Below are 19,837 nucleotides of genomic sequence, written 5' to 3'. Positions count from 1 at the left end.
CTCTGCTGGAATGACGGGCTCTCCTGACTTAACTTTCACTTTTGTTTCTCGCGAAACGAAACGGTGATTTGGTTTGTTTTTTTCCAGATGCGTCGTCGTCGATTGTGTCCGTGAAGTGTTGGGCACAACGTCGGTGGTCACAGGAAAGAAACGTCGACGTTATAACCCGTCCATGCGCTTTCACTTTCTGTCTACTCGGTACTTTCCAGCAGAAAGTCGGTAAGTATTTCAGCACAAACTTTAAATGCGCATTGTTTATTTAAATTATTACCAGCGTCGACACGCTCCGAGTACCATGGTTTTGTGTTGTTAAATTAAGCTAACTTGGATTGGTGTCGCGTGCACATATTGCGTCACCTAGTTCTAATGAACAGTAAGTATGTAGCAAATGGCGGGTAAATAAATCCACGAACAAACTAAACTGCAGTAAGAGTAACCTTTGAAGTGAAACATTTTCGGTCTGTTCCTGAATATGCTGAATGTGCTCAAGGATAATCTGGAAACAGATTAACACAAACAAAACACCATCACTGTGTTGCCATCTGGTATTGCACAACATGGCAGTATTTTTCCACGTTTTGTGAAAAATTGCTTATTTTGATACTCAAATCCAGACGAAGACGCTTTCTTTTTGTTTGCGCATGCGCAATGCGCATAGTGAACAGTAGCGCGCTCTCGGCTGCCCAATAGAGACAGTGCAGACAGTGAAGTCGCTCTTAATTAAAGCATGTTGTATTAATACGAATTATACGAGATGCCTTCACTTGCAGGTCCATGACCTTTTCCTTCCTTTTCATTTTTTCCATTTTAATTATTAAACCAACATTAAAATTAGTTGTGTCCTCACCAAGCAATTTCTATGTTAAATGACTAGATGATGTTATTTCCCATTAAAAATTGAAAGCGCAAATACACGAGTTGACATTAGTTCTACCGTCACCAATAAAACTGCTTAAATGGTTTGTGGCCACCAGATGTCGCTGTTCTTCTCAAAGCTGCAGTAAGAATCAGTTTGGAAAAGAGTGACTGCGTTTTCGTTCAGTCTGCGCATGCCCAAAACCACCTGTGATCTACTATAATCAACAGAAAACCTAAGTCATTTACCTTTTTCCAATGACAAAAAAAAAATATATATATATATATATATATATATATATATATATATATATATATATATATATATATATATATATATATATAAAAAACTCCCTTCTCACCCCACGTGGGTGGTCTCATCCACTTTCCAAGCTCGGGTCCTCTACCAGAGGCCAGGAAGCTTGAGGGTTCTGCGCAGTATTCTTGCTGTTCCTAGGACTGCACTTTTCTGGACTGAGATGTCGGATGTTATTCCAGGGATCTGTTGTAGCCACTCCTCCAGTTTGGGGGTCACTGCCCCCAGTGCTCCAATCACCACAGGCACCACTGTGGCCTTCACCTTCCAAGCCTTCTCCAGTTCTTCTCTGAGCCCTTGGTATTTCTCTAGTTTCTCATGTTCCTTTTTCCTGATGTTGCCATCGCTTGGTATTGCCACATCCACCACTACGGCTTTCCTCTGTTCTTTGTCCACCACCACAATGTCTGGTTGGTTCGCCATTACCATTCTGTCAGTCTGGATCTGGAAGTCCCACAGGATCTTGGCTCGCTCGTTCTCTACCACCTTGGGAGGTGTTTCCCACTTTGACCTTGGGGTTTCCAGTCCATACTCTGCACAGATGTTCCTGTATACTATGCCAGCCACTTGGTTATGGCGTTCCATGTATGCTTTCCCTGCCAGCATCTTACACCCTGCAGTTATGTGCTGGATCGTCTCAGGGGCCTCTTTGCACAGTCTACACCTTGGGTCTTGTCTGGTGTGGTAGATCTGGGCCTCTATGGCTCTGGTGCTCAGGGCCTGCTCCTGTGCGGCCAGGATGAGTGCCTCTGTGCTGTCCTTCAGCCCAGCCCTTTCAAGCCATTGGTAGGATTTGTTGAGATCAGCCACTTCAGTTATGTTCCGGTGGTACATCCCGTGTAAGGGCTTGTCCTCCCATGATGGTCCCTCTTCCAGCATCTCATCCTCTGTTCTCCACTGCCTGAGACATTCACTCAGCACGTCATCTGTCGGGGCCTTATCCTTGATGTACTTATGGATCTTGGATGTTTCATCCTGGATAGTGGCTCTCACGCTCACTAGTCCTCGGCCTCCTTCCTTGCGGCTAGCGTACAGTCTCAGGGTGCTGGATTTGGGGTGGAACCCTCCATGCATGGTGAGGAGCTTTCGTGTCTTAACATCTGTGGTCTGTATCTCTTCCTTTGGCCACCTTATTATTCCCGCAGGGTATCTGATCACTGGCAGAGCGTAGCTGTTTATTGCCCGGGATTTGTTCTTGCCATTGAGCTGGCTTCTTAGGACTTGCCTTACTCGTTGGAGGTATTTGGCTGTTGCCGCATTCCTTGTTGCCTGTTCAAGGTTGCCATTTGCCTGTGGTATTCCAAGGTACTTGTAACTGTCCTCAATGTCTGCTATTGTTCCTTCTGGGAGTGAGACCCCTTCTGTGTGGATTACCTTGCCTCTCTTTGTCACCATCCTCCCACATTTCTCGAGTCCGAATGACATCCCAATGTCCGAGCTGTAGATCCTGGTGGTGTGGATCAGTGAGTCGATGTCTCGCTCACTCTTGGCGTACAGCTTGATGTCATCCATGTAGAGGAGGTGACTTATGGTGGCCCCGTTCCGGAGTCGGTATCCATAGCCAGTCTTGTTTATTATTTGGCTGAGGGGGTTCAGACCTATGCAGAACAGCAGTGGGGACAGTGCATCTCCTTGGTATATGCCACATTTGATGGATACTTGGGCAAGTGGCTTCCCATTGGCTTCAAGGGTGGTTCTCCACAACCTCATTGAGTTTGCAATGAAGGCCCTTAGAGTTCTGTTGATGTTGTACAGCTCCAAGCATTCAATGATCCATGTGTGTGGCATTGAGTCATAGGCTTTCTTGTAGTCGATCCAGGCTGTGCACAGGTTGGTGTGTCGCACTCTGCAGTCTTGGGCGACTGTTCTGTCAACCAGGAGTTGGTGTTTGGCTCCTCTGGTATCCTTACTAATGCCCTTCTGTGCTTCGCTCATGTATTGACCCATGTGCCCACTTATCTTAGCTGCGATGATGCCTGACATGAGCTTCCATGTTGTGGAGAGGCAGGTTATTGGCCGGTAGTTGGATGGGACTGCACCCTTTGAGGGATCCTTCATTATCAGGATCGTTCGCCCTTCGGTTAGCCATTCAGGGTGAGTCCCATCCCTTAGCAGCTGGTTCATTTGTGCTGCCAGGCGCTCATGGATTGCAGTGAGCTTCTTTAGCCAGTAGGTGTGGATCATGTCAGGGCCGGGTGCTGTCCAGTTTTTCATACCTGAGACTCTTTGTTGGATGTCTGCCACTGTGATAGTCACTGGATTCTGTTCAGGGAGGTTGCTGTGGTCTTCCCTCAGATCCACCAGCCACTGTGCATCACTGTTGTGTGATGCCTCCCTCTCCCATATGCCTTTCCAGTACTGTTCAGTTTCCAGCCTTGGTGGGTCTGCTCTGTTGTTATTACCCTGCCATTGAGAGTACACTTTCGCAGGTTGTGTTGCGAACAGCCGGTTTATTCGTCTGGCTTCGTTGTCTCTGGTGTATCTCTTTAGGCGGCTGGCCAAGGCTTGTAGCCTTTGCTTGGCAGTTTCGAGTGCTTCAGGTATGGTCATCTGGCTGTACCTCTTGGGCATCAGTCTTCTCATTGCACCTCTCTGGGCCTCTGTCATTTGGCTCACTTCCCTCCGAGCTGCCTTGATTTTTGCCTCCAACCTTCGTTTCCATGGTGGGTATTGTTTCTCATGGCTCCCATGGTTGCTCTTATAGCCAAGCACCTCTAGGATCACTGATGCTGAGGCGTATACCAGCTCATTGGTTTCCGTGATTGTTGTGGTAGGGATCGCTCTCAATGCTGCATTCACATCTTCCATGAGACTTTCTGATGGTACTTCACTTAGCCGTTGTAGTGGGGTTCGGGGTTGCCTGTTCGTATCTGTGCTCATTGGGGCTTCGTACCCAATTTCCGGTTGGGGAGATGGTGAAACCTCCCCTCTGACCTGGCGTCCTGGCTCCCCCTTGCCGTAGCATTTGTGTTGTATCTCGTCAATCTCAAGTTGTGATAGCAGTTGCCGTTTGTGGATGTTGGAACACTGAGCTACTAGTTGCTTCGCCGTCAGCCTTGAATGTGGGTTTCTCCGTTCCCATTCACCACACATTCTTTGCATGTAACCCCTCTGACTAGGGTTACTTGAGTAGTAGCATTCCAACAGTTCTCTGTTCTCGCATCTCAGCCATTTCTTTCTTGTTCCAGTAGCCCACTTCTCGCCAAGGTGCTCTGGTTCCCCAACACCTGACGCAGACCTTGTTAGACCGGGCGACGTCTGAGCCGGTATCTCATGTGGTTCATTGTCTCTCATGATATGAGGTAGGCGGTAGCTTGAAGGGTCTTGCCCAAGGACCCACACTGGATGCCTATGCGCCCTAACGGGGATTCGAACCGGGGACCACCCGTATACAAGTCTTGCGACTTTTACCGATTGAGCTATCCAGTGAGCATAATTAAACTAATTGTGAGTCAATTGTTCACACCTTTGCTGCAGGTACTGTTTAGCTCTTGAACACAGTGTTTGCACATTCTGTAATCAAATCTTTACTAACACGCAAAGACAAAGTTTGTCTTTGATTTATGATGATGACTTCTGATTTATTGCTCTGAATACCTAATGCCAAATTTGACAGTTATAAGCTAAATCAAACCTGTTTTGTTTCAGAATCATATTTATGATGTTTTGTGGTGTGACACCTCTGAATGCCAAGTGTGTTAATGTAAGATTTTTTCCTTAGCTCTGTTTAGGAACCATGGAAAGCTGGTTTGAGCTCCCTCTTGATGGACCTGCACTTAACATTGTGAGACAATGTGGACCCGCTCTGGGTGATGCTCTTTACAGCAAATTTGGATGTGTTGCCACCTTTGATGGAGTGTCTTTTGACAGTAGTTCAAGCAGTGGACGTCAGAAAAAGCCACTTGTTGTCGAGGAGAAAAGGTTTTCAGTTGACCTGACTGGAGGGGTTAGGGTGTCTGTGTGGAGGGCTGATCTCACAGATTTTAAGGTGGACGCCGTTGTGAATGCAGCCAATAGCCAGCTCCAGCATTATGGTGGTCTTGCTCAAGCTCTCTCTGAGGCAGGCGGCCCTCAAATTCAGCAAGATAGTGATGATTACATCAAATCAAATGGAGACTTATCAACAGGACTTGCAACCCTGAGTGATGCTGGGTCACTACCCTGCAAGAAGATAATTCATGCTGTGGGTCCACAACTGTCCTCCCGTTTCTCTGATGTTGCGAAGGCTGAACCCTTGTTAAGGAAGACCATCTGGAGCATTCTTGACATAGTTAAGCAATGCAGTATTAAGACTGTTGCTATTCCTGCTATAAGCTCTGGACTGTTCAACTACCCCCTGGACCAGTGTGCAATGACCATCGTGTCAGCTGTGAAGGACTACTGTGAACGTCAGCTCACTAGAGGACACGTTCTGGAGATCATGCTTGTGAACCATGATGAGCCTACAGTCAGGGAAATGGAGAGAGCCTGCCGTCAGATACTAACCCCCCAAATGTCCCCGTCATACAGTCAGGCAGCAGGAGGCGGCAGAAAACATTCTGCTAAAAGCTCAGCTCTTACTGTACAGATTAGAAATGTCCTTCTCACACTGATGAAGGGTCACATTGAGGAACAGCAGGTAAGAATGTATAGTATGTCAAGAGTTTATAAAAGACTGGCTTAGTTCTGAATTTTACTATAAGTGGGGGGTTGTGTGAAAAGTTTATCTGAGGATGACAAAATATTAACTTGTTCTGACATGTTTATTTACCATACTGTTTTTTCATTGTTTTAGACAAATGTGATTGTAAACACGATATCACCTGATGGAGACTTGAAGTTTGGTGCAATCTCCAAGGCTTTATTTACGAAAGCTGGTGGCAAAATGCAAAGAGAAATACCTAAACGCTTTCCAATTGGATGTATCATTACCACGAGTGGCTGCAATCTTCAGTGTTTGGAGGTGTATCATACCTGTTGCTCTGATATGAAGATCCCTCAGCAGAAGGTACTGTATGACTTGTTAGTAATGATAATGAAAGTTAACGTACAGGGGGGTTGAGACTACAGCTGGAGGTTGAATTATTCAAAACTCCCAATAAACTACATTATATAGGTCAAATACTGTGTAATAATGAAAACTGCCAAATAAAAGCAACTTTTTTAATTCACAGGCATTACACATCCTCTATGTATCGGTTTTGGAGTGTTTAAAAAGAGCCGTTTTTAACAGGCATACGTCAATCTCCTTTCCTGCCATCGGCACTGGCCACCTTGGGTTGGGCAAGAAAGATGTTGCCTTGAATATGTTCAAAGCGGTGGTCGACTTCAGCCAGGGGAGCCACGAAGAGATTGCAGTCAATTTTGTGATCTATCCCTCTGATGCCGGCACATATGAGGTTGTATGCGAACCGTTTTTGTACTCGTCTGTTATCAGCATGGTGTCTTCAACCCAAGGTCAACATTGACTAACCAATCAAGCTATATTATTACAATAAATCTATTTATAGAACACAGGGCCTTTTCTGCTTGATTAAAATGATATGAAATCAACTAAATGGACCATGTAAAACACATTTCTGAAAAATATGAATTGACACCTACTAGTGTCTGTAATGTTACATATTTGCCACATTGGGTGTTTCTGATTAATCTGAATCAGCTTGGGAGTTTTGTGCATTAGTTTTGGGACATTTATTCAACTAAATTATTAATAGTTTTCCTGAATTAAAAATCAGAAAAAAATGAACATTCAGTTGTAAAATGTGTGACATGGAGACATTTAAAAGCAATTTTCATCTATACCTGAAATTGGAAAATACTGAAATCAACTACTACATCATAGTTACAGGAGTAAACGATGTTACATGTGGTGTGTTGACTGTTTCATTTGGCAAAACCTTTTTAATACAAGAAAAGTTTTGATGTATGATTAGGGTGTTTGTCTTGCACAGAGAAAATACATGTTGATGAACCTTTTTTTTTTTGTTGTTTTTTCTAGGCTTTTGAGACACAGATGAAATATCTTCAGCACCAAACTGCTCAGTACAGCTTTGCACATAGTAACAACAAATCTGATGGTTGGTTGTGTTATCAAATGAATAAATCTTAACCCCAAACATTTTTTTTTCTAGGCAGTCAGTTAGTTATGAATAACTAATGTGAAAATTAACATCATAGTATGGATTTACAGTCCTCTCTAAAACTATTGCAGGATTCATTGCTCGTTCAAAGATGTTTAACTAAGTAATAAATATGAGATGGTCAAGCCTGTGACACCAAAGGTTTTGTGCTTTTTAGTCAAGCATTAGTTGGTCTTTCATTGATTTCTTTAGCATAATGTTGCCTTGCCACTTGTATTTGCCTTCACTTGTTTAAGTTAATTTTTATATCATTAGTCCTTAGATTTACAGTTGTTTGAAAGGGTTTGTATGTGTTTATGATAAAAAAAAAAATAATATGAGAAGTGATAATTGCCTTTATGTTTTATTTTCTAGCATATGAGAAAGATGACGTCAGGCCCCCAATTCCCAAGATTGGCCTTATTGCCCGCTCAGATGAAGCAGCACGTGAGGCCACACAATGGTTAAGGAACCTTCTCTTCGAACCTTGTCACCAAGTTCCTATTTACAACAACTTCATCCAGCACTTTGATGAACAAGCATACAACCGGCTGTCACGTCTCAGCCAAAATGGAGTCTCTGTCCAGGAGTCCTTTGCAAAAGGCCGTGCGAGTATAACTGTAAAGGGGCATAAACAAGAAGATGTAGTTGTTGCTGCGTTGCAGGTAGAAGCAATGCTCTGCCACGTGCAGAAGGAGTTCATAAGTGAGGAAAGGAGAATGTTTCAAACGCTGTCCACTGACAAGATTTTCCATCAAAGAGAGGAGACAAGCTTTAAAAACACAGTGTTTACAGATGTGCTGCGTGACTTCAAGAAAAACGGGCTGCAGGTGGTGAAGGTACAGTGTGTGCAAGTGTTTACTGTCTTTTTGTCATTACTGTTAATAATGATTTTTATTAACAGAGATTTTTCTAATTAGATTGAACGAGTAAAGAACCCTGCACTAGAGAAGCTGTTTGAGCTCAAGAAAAAACAGATCAAGTGCCCCAAACCTAAAATAATGATTCAGCGTGTACCAGCCCAGTTCTGTGAGATGGTCTGTGATGTTGGATTCCATGCTGAGTGTGCACCACCTGAAGGTAAGAGGCATTTGATTGTGTAACAGTGTAATCTTAGTGTGATATTTTAGTTGGAATTACAGCATTTTGCATAGATACAAAATATTTAGTGTAGAAAGAAGACTAAAAAGCAAAAAAATTATTTACCTTAAACATGTTGTTTACAGACCCAAAACTTGGAGAAGGAATCTACTTTGCCCACAAAGTCGATGCAGCCATGAAATTATGGAAGAAACAAAACGAGGTGTACCTCTACTTCGTGGAGGCTGAGGTTCTGAGGGGAGACTCCACCCGCGGTAAACCAGGTCTCATTCTACCACCTGCCTTAGAAAGTGATCCCCAGTCTCTGTACGACAGTGTACACGGAGATGATGTTACTGTCATATTTAGTACTTACCAGGCTCTGCCCAAGCACATTTTCACATGCAAGATGGAGAAGAATGACATCTTGTTTCCTATGCGGGCTGACTTGATGTGATTCATACAAAAAAGCTAAAGTGATGCAAAATACTGTACAAATTAGCAGAAAATTATGGCTGTTTTCATTATATGTTCACAGAGTAATTTTGCTTGTCAGATGAAGCTATATTTTGCAAAACTGCAGCTTGTAAAAATCATTATTTCGAATTTTTATTTTTTACTATAACACTGCAAATCCTTCATATGTAAAGACCTGAAGAATTGACTGGTCTCCTGTAACAGAACTATCAGTATGTTTAGTGACACCACATAATACAGTATCTCACTACAGCAATTAGATTCACTGTTAATTGTTTGCTGACATAAGTGATTTGGTTTTGTTTTGAGGATACCTATAAAAACACCTGAATGTAAAAGATACATGTTTTTGTTCAGCATATATTTCTTTTCTACTTGTCATGAAGTTGTGGAAACCATCAATGACAAAATGACACAAGAGTTTAAATAAAACTATGCGAAAAAAGTTGATTCATTGTGTTTTTTATTGTAAGAATCTAGGCATTTTCAATTGAGTCCTAGTTAACATTTTTATATTATAACCACCATAACATACAGTAAAACATCTCGTTAAACCTGATCGTTGTATGTTTTAATTGAATTTAAATACAGCTGACATTTTACAAATTACTGTAAGAATAAATGTGATATACAATGATAAATAAAACAAAGGATTTAGGTTGTTAATCTTAATGATTCAACCGTTCAGTTATCACAGGTTATTAAGTATATCACATTGTCTTGGACATCAGATATACAAGTTTAAAGATAGAGAAAAACGTAACGTACGTTCTGTATGATTTACAATCAATTCCAACTAATAGCTCAAATGTTTCTATTAGTAGAAATGTATGTGAATTTTACCACAATAACTAAAAATAACTTTTTGTTTGTTAAGGTTACAATTGTTTATGAGGAGAACAACAATTTGACATCACATCAGGACAACAGGGTGTCTCTGGAATGTGTACATCAGGAAGTGATACAGTGTATGATCCATAAATGGATATAAAGTCACATCTGACTGATCGTCTATGAAGCCGTTACAGTTGTTGCATTGAACACAATGCACAGTAAGATGTTTTGGCACAGCTACAGCAGTTTTCTAAAAGCTAATTACATATTGTACCACACAAACACATCAGCATATCACAATGTGAAGATCACGCCTGAGCAGTGCACACTGGAATGATGCTGCATTTAAAGACCATTTCTGTATCCTGACATTTGGTCCTAGTTGGCTATAGTGAAAAACAACAATGCATGATTAGCAAGAAAACCAAGTGGGACTTATTGAGCTGACATTCTTTGTAAAGAAGGTGTCGGTTTTAAACAATATGATAAATGGTGCAATACATCTCTATAGTTATCTAAGTTGTGCCAGACTGACAGATATAAATATGACACAGTCTTACCACACCAGACCTAAAGCTACAGTAGGAAACTGAAGCTGAAACATAAGGAAAAGACTCCAAATTAAATCCACTCAGGTTGACAAATACTAAAAACTAAATTCTTCATCAGTGGAAAAAAACCCTTGGCCTTCTAAAGATGATGCACAGGGTTTGACCTTTTTGACTACTGGAGGACAATCAGGAGGTTTCCATAAAACATTCATATCTCAAAGATGTTATTGTAAGGTTACAATGCTTGTGAGTGAAATGTGCTTGCAACATGTCTTCTACACTGTCCAGACTGTGGACCCTGTCTATAACTGTTGCATTACCTACAATCTTCACTAACATGGCTGATACAAGCTGCACAGTATCAACAGTATTTAGGAGGTCAAGTAACTGCCATTCAGTCTCTCGCTCCAGCTACCGACAACGTTCCTCAACTCTTCGTCCTCCCTCGTTGTTGCAGATAAGAAGAGTCACATGAACAAACTAGTTCTCTGCTCCTCCAGGTGTAAGCGCACTCACGCAGTCACTCGGTGCATTCGGCTATCTCAGTGCCGTCCACGAGCAGCGTGTGTATGATTCCGTCACGCCTCTTCCCGCTGCTCACAGCCTTCACACAGCAGCCGTGGTGTCCGAGTGTGAAATGTGTCTCTGTGCCGTCGTCCACAAACTCCCCCTGCAGGTAAAAAAATGCACATAAACAAAAGTGTGCACAAAGAAACTGAAGAAAGTTTTAGTTGGACAGCTCTGGTGCTGCTCTGAATGCAGACAGATGCAGAATCCAAGAATATGTGAGGATTTCTACCAGTTTGGTGCTTAAAATATCAGTTGTGGACCAAGATTTTTTTTTTTATTCTCAAACCTCAAACCAGTGAACAGTAAATAGGTATCATACTTACAGCAGTTTCAATTTTTTGTCCATTACACCAAACATCCATGGTGTCTTTTTCTAAAACAAAACAAAGACATATTGAATGAATTAAACACAAGATAAATTAAATAAGTTTGTAATGTTATTGCCAGTTAGCCATTGCTATACAAGTACAAATACACACTCTTTGCAGGGTCACCCTTGTAAAAGAGATTGCATTTTTTAGACTTTGTCAAAAGCATGATGATCAACTTGAAGTAGCCTAAAGAAAAGGCTGGATAGAAATTTTGTGTCTTAAATTATATACTGGGCTTTGTAAGATTAAAAGAACATCTAAAATGGCAAATCTATATAAAATATTCATCCTCCAATGATATGCATTTTAATATTTAGTGTTAGGACCACAAATGTATAAAACAGTGGCTGATGACAAAATAACTAGATTAGGAGCAGCAAACGTGGTCCTTAAGGGCCAGAGTTTGTTTTTCTAGCTGTACAGTAAGTGTAGGTAAAACTGGAAAACAAACAAGAAGGCGTCCTTTGGAGGGTTCGCCACCCCTGAATGTGATTATGGAACTGATAAAACATATAGTTTGCTATTGCAAAAAAATGCCCTTGGTGTTGTACAAGCTTCAGGTGGTACAGCAACTGTGGTGTAATTGAAAGGATTATCTGGCCCCGATGACAGAGGTGGCTGAGGATGGCGTGTAACTAAAAGCAGTTTAAGAGCTTAGCGTCAGCGCTGACATAATATGTGTGTGATTCTAAAGGGCTATAAATCGCACCATGCTAAACATCCATATGAGAATTAATTAACAAATAAATCCAGCAGTAAGTTCAATTGTACAGAACCTGGCAGATGTTGTTGAAATCAGCTGTGATTGGAGAATATACAAAAGGACATAATACAGGAACACAGAGTCTTACCCAGGACAACCCTGCAGTCAGTACCGTCCAGGTTGAGCACCCAGGTGCTGGTCACCTTCGATCTGTTCTCCATGTACTTCTTCAAGCTCTTCCCGTCCACCTCCAGCGTGTACTCGTAGGCGAAGCCACTGACCGCGTCAATGTTGATGGTCGCCTTGGTGTCGGACTTGCCCACATTGAAGGTCTCCTTCCCCACAAGCTTGAACATCCAGTCGCGCCTGAGCACCTCCTGAAGGAACAATCCGTTCATGTCAAATCAGAAACCGTTTGCAGAGTATTACATGAAGCCCAGACTGTGATTTCTACCTTCCCATCAACGTAGATGACCCTCTTTCCGGTGGTCGTCCCATGTTCAAACTCTATTCTGTGGACTCCATCGCTCAGTGCCACCTCCCACACACCGGCAAGATCACTGGACATGTTGGTTTCCTTTTACTCTGCTGGGCACAAACAATAAACATAAATAGGAATAAAAACGTGGCAAACGTAGACGTGAAGCTACCGCTAAACGCTATTTATCTAACCTGTTTGTTAGCTGGATTATAAGGCACGTTAAAAACATTTAGGTCTAGCTATATCCTCCCACTGGTACTTTTATATAGCTTCGATATCCCGAAATAACAGCTCATAATTGCAGAGTTGTTTAACTCGTGGTGGAACCACAGCTGATAACCTATTAAAGTTATCACTGCTTGTCCTATTAAACTTCCGGTATGACGGATTCCTTTTCAAAATAAACACTAATGTTAAGTATAGCACGCAACTCAATCACGAGTAGCAACATTTTATTTTGAAACAAAAACGGAAACTTTGGCGTTACTGGATTGCTTTAAATGGAGTGATTTTCCCCATCCGCTGTAGCTAGTTCTTATCCCTAACAATGCCTTCTGTGTTTACATACTCATTTCAAACGTTATATCGGCGTTATGATCCGTCAGGATACATCGACGTTACCTTATAGTCCCGAACCAAAACCTACAGCTTCGTGGTTAAATGAACGGCGGAACACTTTAGCGCAGTTTCACAGAGAGTTAGCAAAGGGAGACTGTTGAGCTGTGACTACGCTGTTACTATGGCAACATCCGCTTACGCGTACGTCTGGTCATTAAAGGGGCACGAGCACACTGAACGTGTGCGCCGCTGCCCTCACAGGGCTAATACATGTAATGTACCGAAGCTACTGTGTACCAGTAGCCGTTTTCTCCCTCGGAGTGAAAGGCTGGTGTAAAACTGTGCATTTTAACATCAGAACACAAAATGCGTGAACTAAACTACTATTATTATTACTACTTATGAGCAGTGAAAGGCTACTGAAATGCTGGTAATCGTAATTATATTCATTCGGAAACCAATGAGAAGTTTAAAAATGTTTCATTTAATCTAATGTTTGTGCTAGCAAACACAAAATATACAAAATAATCTGTAAATCTGTAAAAAAAAATATGCAGTTCTATAGGTTGATAACCAAAGTATTGCAATTACTTATGTACCTAGTATTAAATATGAAATGAAAATAAAAATATTAAACTGCTCATAGGCACTAGAATCCCAGTCAGTCAGTCAGTCAGTCAGTCAGTCAGTCAGTCAGTCAGTCAGTCAGTCAGTCAGTCAGTGTTTTATTAACTATTTTGGAAGAAATAATATTCTTGTGATTCCGAGCTTGACTTATTTCCATGTTGTTTTAAATCATTTCATAAATAATAAACAGAAACCAGCAGTTTTGAACAAAGTGTGTATCATAATGTTGACAAATATATTACGAAGTGTGTTTCATAATGTAGACGAATATATTACGAAGTGTGTTTCATAATGTTGACGAATACATTACGATCATCAAGTTTCTTAAACACCAGTAAACGCCATCCCTCACAGAGTTACAGTCGCCGTGTTGTTTCATTTTTGAAGTTACAGCAAACCTTGTGCGCAGGTTGCAATGTGGTTCACCACAAAGTTTCAGAGCATCAGGGTTTTTTCGGCGAATGATCATCATCATGAAAAAGGTTAAAACTATAAAGGCCAGCTATAAAACTGAAAAAATCTGAAAAAAACACACAAGGGGAAGTAATAAAAACTTTTATTTGTATGTTGCTCATTTTAGGATTAAAAACCAACTAACTGTTTAAAGTTATGTGTGTTATAATGTTATAATGTAACTTACTTCCCACACAATGCATTAGAATGAGCCTTTATATGATAGAACATCTAACACACATCTTGATGTTTCCTCCTTGTCATGGCTTGTTTAACATGTTGAACTTGGCTTGGCCTGTTTAACAGTGCAAAAATGAGTAGAATGGTGATTTCATCACAGCACAAATGTATTTTTACACTTCTCTTTCTCAATCTGTTGTCCTAACCTTTCAGTTTGAAAGATATTGTTGTGAGAGTCATGTCTGATGTAAGTTTACAAAGAAAAAAGCAACACAGCACTTCCTCAAGTCAAAGAAAAGTTCACCCAGCTCAAGTTTTCAGACCAAACACCATTAAGGGTATTTTTTCCCATCAAAATCTGTCAGAATAGAAGCAAACAACAAAAGCACAACATGACGATAGACGGTGATTTTCCAACAGAACATGATGTAAAGTCACCTTGGCCATTAGCAGGATATGAGTGTCAAAATTTTAGTCAGTTTAGTTATTCTCGGGTTTTATTTTGTATCCATCATGTAATCAGTCTATGTATTTAGCCACAGGTACTCACCTTAGTCCTCTGCCAGATCGTTGTGTTTATCACCACCTTCCACTGTTATCTAGAACACCTTGATTGTCCTGTAAGTGGCCGAGCCTTTGTGGAATCTGACCGATCCGTTGCCGACCTGTGATCTGTAAGACCTTTAACCTGCTGCTTACCGGTACCTGCCGATTGCTCCCGTGTACCGACCTTCGCCTGTCATTAAAACACTCATTGTCATCCACCTGTCTGTCTGTGCATGTGGGTTCCTGACAATGAGACCCTCAAGCATCACAGAAAGACAATGTGAGATAGACCTAATTAATCTATTAAAAGTGCGTTAAATAAAATAGAAAAGTATGAAGTGTCATAAAGAAAAGGAAACAAACAAGGTTTAGGTTTTATTGAAAATGTTACATCAAATCAAACTATAAGCAGTGCAGATACGCCTAGAAGATTAAGAACACAAACTCTACATCATTTAGAAAACATAGTGTTTGAGGAAAATAATAGAATAGAGCGTTAATATATTTGGAACTTATAAAAACATCCCTTTCATAATTAGATTTTGCAATATACTGTACAGCTCTTGCTCCATTTCTTTTTCTGTCTTCATTCCGCCCTCACACGTGCTCATTGACTCCCTGGATGTGAGCGTAAACATTCAGGTAAATAAACCAGACAGATTGAATCAGAATAATCACAGTCTGGGGTGATTTTAACGGGTTAGGTTGTGGGAAAATATAGCATTTAATGGCACTAAAATGAATAGTCAGAGCAAAAGTATGCTTTGGAAACAGAAACCTGATGTAATCACCTCTTCCTGCCTAAGAAACTGAAACGTTAATACCACATTATTTACAAACTGAAAAAAACTCATCTTTGTCCTTTAAGCTTTGTACAAAAACAGCACTAAACTCTCTATTAAGTAGAAAGTATGGCTTCCCATTAAATCAACTCTATTAACAGCTCCTGTTTTACAGGGTTTTAAGGTCCCTGAGCTGTTTTCCCACATCTGACAGTTACAGTAAATGACTTATATTATTATTTTAAACCTCTCAGCATCAAATAACACAGAGGTGAAAATATTTTCGAAGAATAGTCCAACTAGTAGCTATGCGTATAGAACACACACACACACACATTACCATACGGGGCTGCAAACCTATTTTTCTATTCATATTTCATTGTCTGGTGTGTTGTAACGCATAATGTGACCTCCCTACATTGTGACAGAGGTGTTTCTGGACCGGAGGCTGCCTGCGCTGGTGGCGGAGGTTTTCGAGAAGGCCACCCGGAGCCTCTTGCTGATCAGGCCGTGTCTGAACAGGGCCGAGAGCAGCTGGTTGCGGAACTTCTCCCCGATGAACGCGTACAGCACCGGGTTGACGGCGCAGTGCGTGAAGGCCAACACCTTGGTCACCTCCAGCGCCACCTCCAGCGCGTACTGAGCGCCGCACGTCTTGATCTCGAACACCCCGCCTCGGCTGAGCGTGTCGAGCAGAACGGCCACGTTATACGGCAGCCAGCACAGCACGAAGGCCAGCACCACCGCCAGGATCACGCGCATCGCCTTCCGCTTCTGCTGATTGCGCGCGTGGAACAGGGTCGCCACGGTCCAGCCGTAGCACACGGCCATCACCGCCAGCGGCAGGAAGAAGCCCACGGTGTGGCGCAGCACGCTGATGCCCACGCGCCAGCGGCCGCGGCTCTCGCCGGTCATATTCTCGAAGCAGATGCTTTTCTCCAGGTATTCGTCGTACGCGCTCTCCCTCTGAATAATCACGGGCAGAGACAGGGCCGCGGCCGCCAGCCACGTCACGCTGCACACCACCGTCACCAGCAGGTGGTGGGAGGGCAGCACGCGCGTGGCCCGCACGATGGCGAAGTAGCGGTCCACGCTGATGGAGGCCAGCAGGAAGACCCCGCTGTACACGGACGCCTCCTGCAAGCCCGACAGCGCTTTGCACAGGAAGCCGGGGAAGATCCAGCCGAAGTGATGTTCCACCGCCCAGAAGGGGAGCGTGAGCGTGAACACGAGGTCCGCCAGCGCCAGGTGCATCAGGTAGACGTCCGTGCTGGCTCTGCCCTTCGTCATGGAGCCAACCACGTAGACCACGACAGCGTTGCCTATCACGCTGAAGGCAAACACGATGAAGTAGGTGACCATCAGGCCCAGGGAGCTGAATCCAGGCACATAGATGTCACAGGGTTCAGACGAGTTATAGTCCAGCGTGGAATAATAGTCTTCATCTGTTCCCTGCAGCGGAATTAGAATATTTGGAAGTTCACGTCCAGCAGATTCAGTATAAATACAGTATAATGTCATGTTTGCTAATAGGAAAATGCATGTGATCATTTTATGTGCTTGTAGGTGTGGATTTTAAAGAAATCAAGCAGATTCACATTTACCACTGTGTTATAACAGTAAATCTGCCACTAAAGATATAACCTGTTCTTTAGCCTTACAAATAAGCAACTCAATAACACCATAGCTATAAACGTGACTACTTTTTTTTAATTTTCCATTCTTTTATTCTATTTTATCTTAATTGTTAAGCACTTTGGTCAGTCTGCTGTTTTAAAAGTGCTTTATAAATAAAGTTGACTTGACCTGACTTGACTAATTAGACAAAAGTGGTTCCTACCGATGCGTTCTCCTCCTCCTGCCTTGTCAGAACTAAACACAAAACAATAAGAATGAAAACTTTTATCTCCATCTCCTCTGCAGGTCTCGTCACAATCGATGTTGTCTCTGCTTACGACAGGTCTTGTTTAAAGTAGGTGCAGAGAAGTGCAATAACTCCAATAGCAAAAGTATCACTTTAAACAGAGTAGGAAACCACAGCTGTTATCTGTGTTGGTCAATCAAAAAAAAACAAGTCTCGTCAAGACAGGTAGTTCCTTCTGAAAACCACAACCCTGGTTAATCTTACAGCAGGATGTGAGAATCATGGAACAAAAATTTAGATGGTGCTTAAAATAAGTCACATTTTGCAGTAGTTTATTTTAAAAAATGCAGGTAATCAAATACAAATGATCTTCCGTAATTACCAATGCAGAGCAGGAAGAAGAACTAGTATGAGAACGTAGATTAGCGAAAAGCCCTAATCATTATGTACTTGCCTTTTCTGCAATGTTTTTTTTTTTCACAAGTTAGTGTAACATTATTTCATTATAGTGACATTATTTCTTACACAGTCATTGAACCCATGTTTCGAAATGCAAGGACAACTTGATGGGTTGATGTTCGTTTCATTCTATGATGTAAACTATCTATAATCTACTTTTCATGAATTCTGCCATACAGATATTACAACAATCCTTAAAATTAATTCTAAAATGCATTTGGTTAACTATAACTATTAATATTAGTGTTATACGTGCTGTAGTTGAATGCTGAATGTTCTACACGAGAACAATAAACTGACTCTACATCTGTGTTTATTCTGATTCTTCAGGAAATACATGTGTTAATAATACACTGGAAAGTTATACGGAGAGTATACTAAATTAAAGTTCAATATACTTATAGTTTTTAATCATATTGTCCCGCTATAGTTTTTATTGGGTGCTTTTACTTTTCTGTCCAGAAGGGGGCAGCAGTTGTTTTAAATTCTCTGTCGTGAAATAACAAGAAAAATTAACTTAATTATTTTTTGGATAATATGTTTTGCAGAACAAAAAAAACACACATATATATATATGTATATATATATATATATATACTTATATAGATAGATAGATGGATGGATGGATGGATGGATGGATGGATGGATGGATGGATGGAGGGAGGGAGGGAGGGAGGGAGGGAGGGAGGGAGAGAGAGAGAGAGAGAGAGAGAGAGAGAGAGAGAGAGAGAGATAGATAGATAGATAGATAGATAGATAGATAGATAGATAGATAGATAGATAGATAGATAGATAGATAGATAGATAGATAGATAGATAGATAGATAGATAGAAACATAATTTTCTGGGGGTCTGTTGGAAGTAAACTGACAGAAGTCTAATGAAAGGCTCTATTCAGCTGCATGATGGGACAGTTAGGGACAGGATCTATATCTATGGAATTTGACCCTCACTGGAGACTAAAAGTCAGGATGTTCCAGTCTTTTGTCCCATCTTTGTTTGGAACTTCAAATTTAGTTGCTGTTTAACACAAAAAATTATTCTCTAAATAAAATGAATAAATCATCATTTCATATAATAACTGCAGCATCAACAAAAACACAAGATTGCAGCAAGTGTTAAAAGCAGTAAAATTCTTAAAACTTGCAGTTATGTGTGCTTGTGTGTTACCGTGTGATAGCGGTAGACTATCTGTCTTTGCATCTTGGACTGACACAAACAAGACAGCAGGAATGTAAGCACCTCCCAGCACAGATGTTAAAGTGAGGCCGACACCACCACCCCTGCTGGTGACCCTACATCTCCCTCCTGATCTGCAGCGCCTACTAAAAGGAAACGCTTCCCAATATATACCTGTGTCTGAGCGTGCTGTCTTTTTATCAGCTGAGCCACTGGCTGCTCCCATCAACACTTAATGTAGACGCCTTGTCAGTCAGCCAGTGGTGCAGTTTAACCAGAACCAGACTAACTAATGTGGAAGTGACACACTGTAAGGCCTTCATGGCAAAATAGAAAAAGTTGTGAAACACTGTCTTGAGAAATCAGCATCAGGGTGATTTGTTTTCTCTGTGTAGATCTATAGAAATTACTATTTTCTTTAAGTCAGTGTTAATGACTGTTGTAGGCAAAATTGAAAACAAGACGTCTCTCATTACGATGTGTTGAAGACAAGTCATGAAATATTTGCAGGCACTCTTTGTCACAACAACTGCACAGAGGAAAGCGTTCATTCAGAATAATTATTTGATTCATAGATCACATTTCAGAGAGGATCCGGTGACTTGCTGTGAGCTGCTGCAAATGAACAAGCACTTCAGCTGATTATAGGCCACATCACAAGCTGCTGCTTTACTGGGGTCACATACCTGGACTAACGCAGTCCTGTAGACCAGTAGCACAGTTTAATATGTTTGTTACTTCATTTGGCAAGATACAGAGACAACATTGGTACCTTATTCCTGCATAACCTATTTCTGATGTTTGTACAAGAATTCTTGATACTGTTGTTTTCCTTGCACATGCTTCTTAT

At 41.5% G+C, this 19,837-nt stretch overlaps 3 protein-coding genes across 6 annotated transcripts; 1 reads left to right on the top strand and 2 right to left on the bottom strand.

Annotated features, from left to right (window-relative positions):
* The first annotated feature begins 87 nt into the window (after nucleotides 1-87).
* Nucleotides 88-9,279, top strand: parp9 (poly(ADP-ribose) polymerase family member 9). Its single transcript, XM_029136242.2, has 8 exons — nucleotides 88-219; nucleotides 4,893-5,789; nucleotides 5,946-6,158; nucleotides 6,325-6,549; nucleotides 7,152-7,230; nucleotides 7,648-8,111; nucleotides 8,193-8,352; nucleotides 8,499-9,279. Exons 2-8 carry the CDS (start codon nucleotides 4,908-4,910, stop codon nucleotides 8,807-8,809), a joined length of 2,334 nt encoding a protein of 777 aa, XP_028992075.1. The 5' UTR covers nucleotides 88-219; nucleotides 4,893-4,907; the 3' UTR covers nucleotides 8,810-9,279.
* Nucleotides 9,276-13,111, bottom strand: faima (Fas apoptotic inhibitory molecule a). Of its 4 annotated transcripts, none has more exons than XM_029136244.3 (5): nucleotides 12,961-13,111; nucleotides 12,313-12,443; nucleotides 12,007-12,235; nucleotides 11,108-11,157; nucleotides 9,276-10,884 (listed from the first exon to the last, which is right to left on the bottom strand). In XM_029136244.3, exons 2-5 carry the CDS (start codon nucleotides 12,424-12,426, stop codon nucleotides 10,735-10,737), a joined length of 543 nt encoding a protein of 180 aa, XP_028992077.1. In that variant the 5' UTR covers nucleotides 12,427-12,443; nucleotides 12,961-13,111; the 3' UTR covers nucleotides 9,276-10,734. The 4 variants fall into 4 exon arrangements, with proteins under 4 accessions (XP_028992077.1, XP_028992079.1, XP_028992078.1 ...); XM_029136246.3 differs by having other exon boundaries at nucleotides 12,313-12,446; nucleotides 12,961-13,089; XM_029136245.3 differs by lacking the exon at nucleotides 12,961-13,111 and adding an exon at nucleotides 12,531-12,862 and having other exon boundaries at nucleotides 12,313-12,446.
* Nucleotides 13,112-15,065: 1,954 nt separating this feature from the next.
* On the bottom strand, nucleotides 15,066-17,647 carry cxcr2 (chemokine (C-X-C motif) receptor 2). Its single transcript, XM_029137845.3, has 2 exons — nucleotides 17,326-17,647; nucleotides 15,066-16,937 (listed from the first exon to the last, which is right to left on the bottom strand). The coding sequence occupies exons 1-2, from the start codon at nucleotides 17,395-17,397 to the stop codon at nucleotides 15,900-15,902; spliced, it is 1,110 nt and encodes a 369-aa protein (XP_028993678.1). The 5' UTR covers nucleotides 17,398-17,647; the 3' UTR covers nucleotides 15,066-15,899.
* Between the last annotated feature and the right edge of the window lie 2,190 nt (nucleotides 17,648-19,837).

This window comes from Betta splendens, chromosome 21 (assembly GCF_900634795.4).
Source record: "Betta splendens chromosome 21, fBetSpl5.4, whole genome shotgun sequence".
Classification (NCBI taxonomy): domain Eukaryota; kingdom Metazoa; phylum Chordata; class Actinopteri; order Anabantiformes; family Osphronemidae; genus Betta; species Betta splendens.
The sequence above is the reverse complement of the archived record's forward strand: the minus strand, read 5'-3'. Positions and strand labels throughout refer to the sequence as shown.

What these genes read in the sequence shown, in the direction of transcription:
- faima (XM_029136244.3), bottom strand. Translation starts at nt 12,426, where the DNA reads ATGTCCAGTGATCTTGCCGGTGTGTGGGAGGTGGCACTGAGCGATGGA. An exon ending in TGACTGCAGGGTTGTCCTGG is followed by an intron (nt 11,158 to 12,006) that starts GTAAGACTCTGT and finishes GTTTTGTTTTAG; the next exon opens with AAAAAGACACCATGGATGTT. An exon ending in GACAAAAAATTGAAACTGCT is followed by an intron (nt 10,885 to 11,107) that starts GTAAGTATGATA and finishes TTTTACCTGCAG; the next exon opens with GGGGAGTTTGTGGACGACGG.
- cxcr2 (XM_029137845.3), bottom strand. Translation starts at nt 17,397, where the DNA reads ATGGAGATAAAAGTTTTCATTCTTATTGTTTTGTGTTTAGTTCTGACA. An exon ending in AGGAGGAGGAGAACGCATCG is followed by an intron (nt 16,938 to 17,325) that starts GTAGGAACCACT and finishes ATTCCGCTGCAG; the next exon opens with GGAACAGATGAAGACTATTA.
- parp9 (XM_029136242.2), top strand. Translation starts at nt 4,908, where the DNA reads ATGGAAAGCTGGTTTGAGCTCCCTCTTGATGGACCTGCACTTAACATT. An exon ending in TAGTAACAACAAATCTGATG is followed by an intron (nt 7,231 to 7,647) that starts GTTGGTTGTGTT and finishes TTTATTTTCTAG; the next exon opens with CATATGAGAAAGATGACGTC. An exon ending in ACGGGCTGCAGGTGGTGAAG is followed by an intron (nt 8,112 to 8,192) that starts GTACAGTGTGTG and finishes TTTTCTAATTAG; the next exon opens with ATTGAACGAGTAAAGAACCC.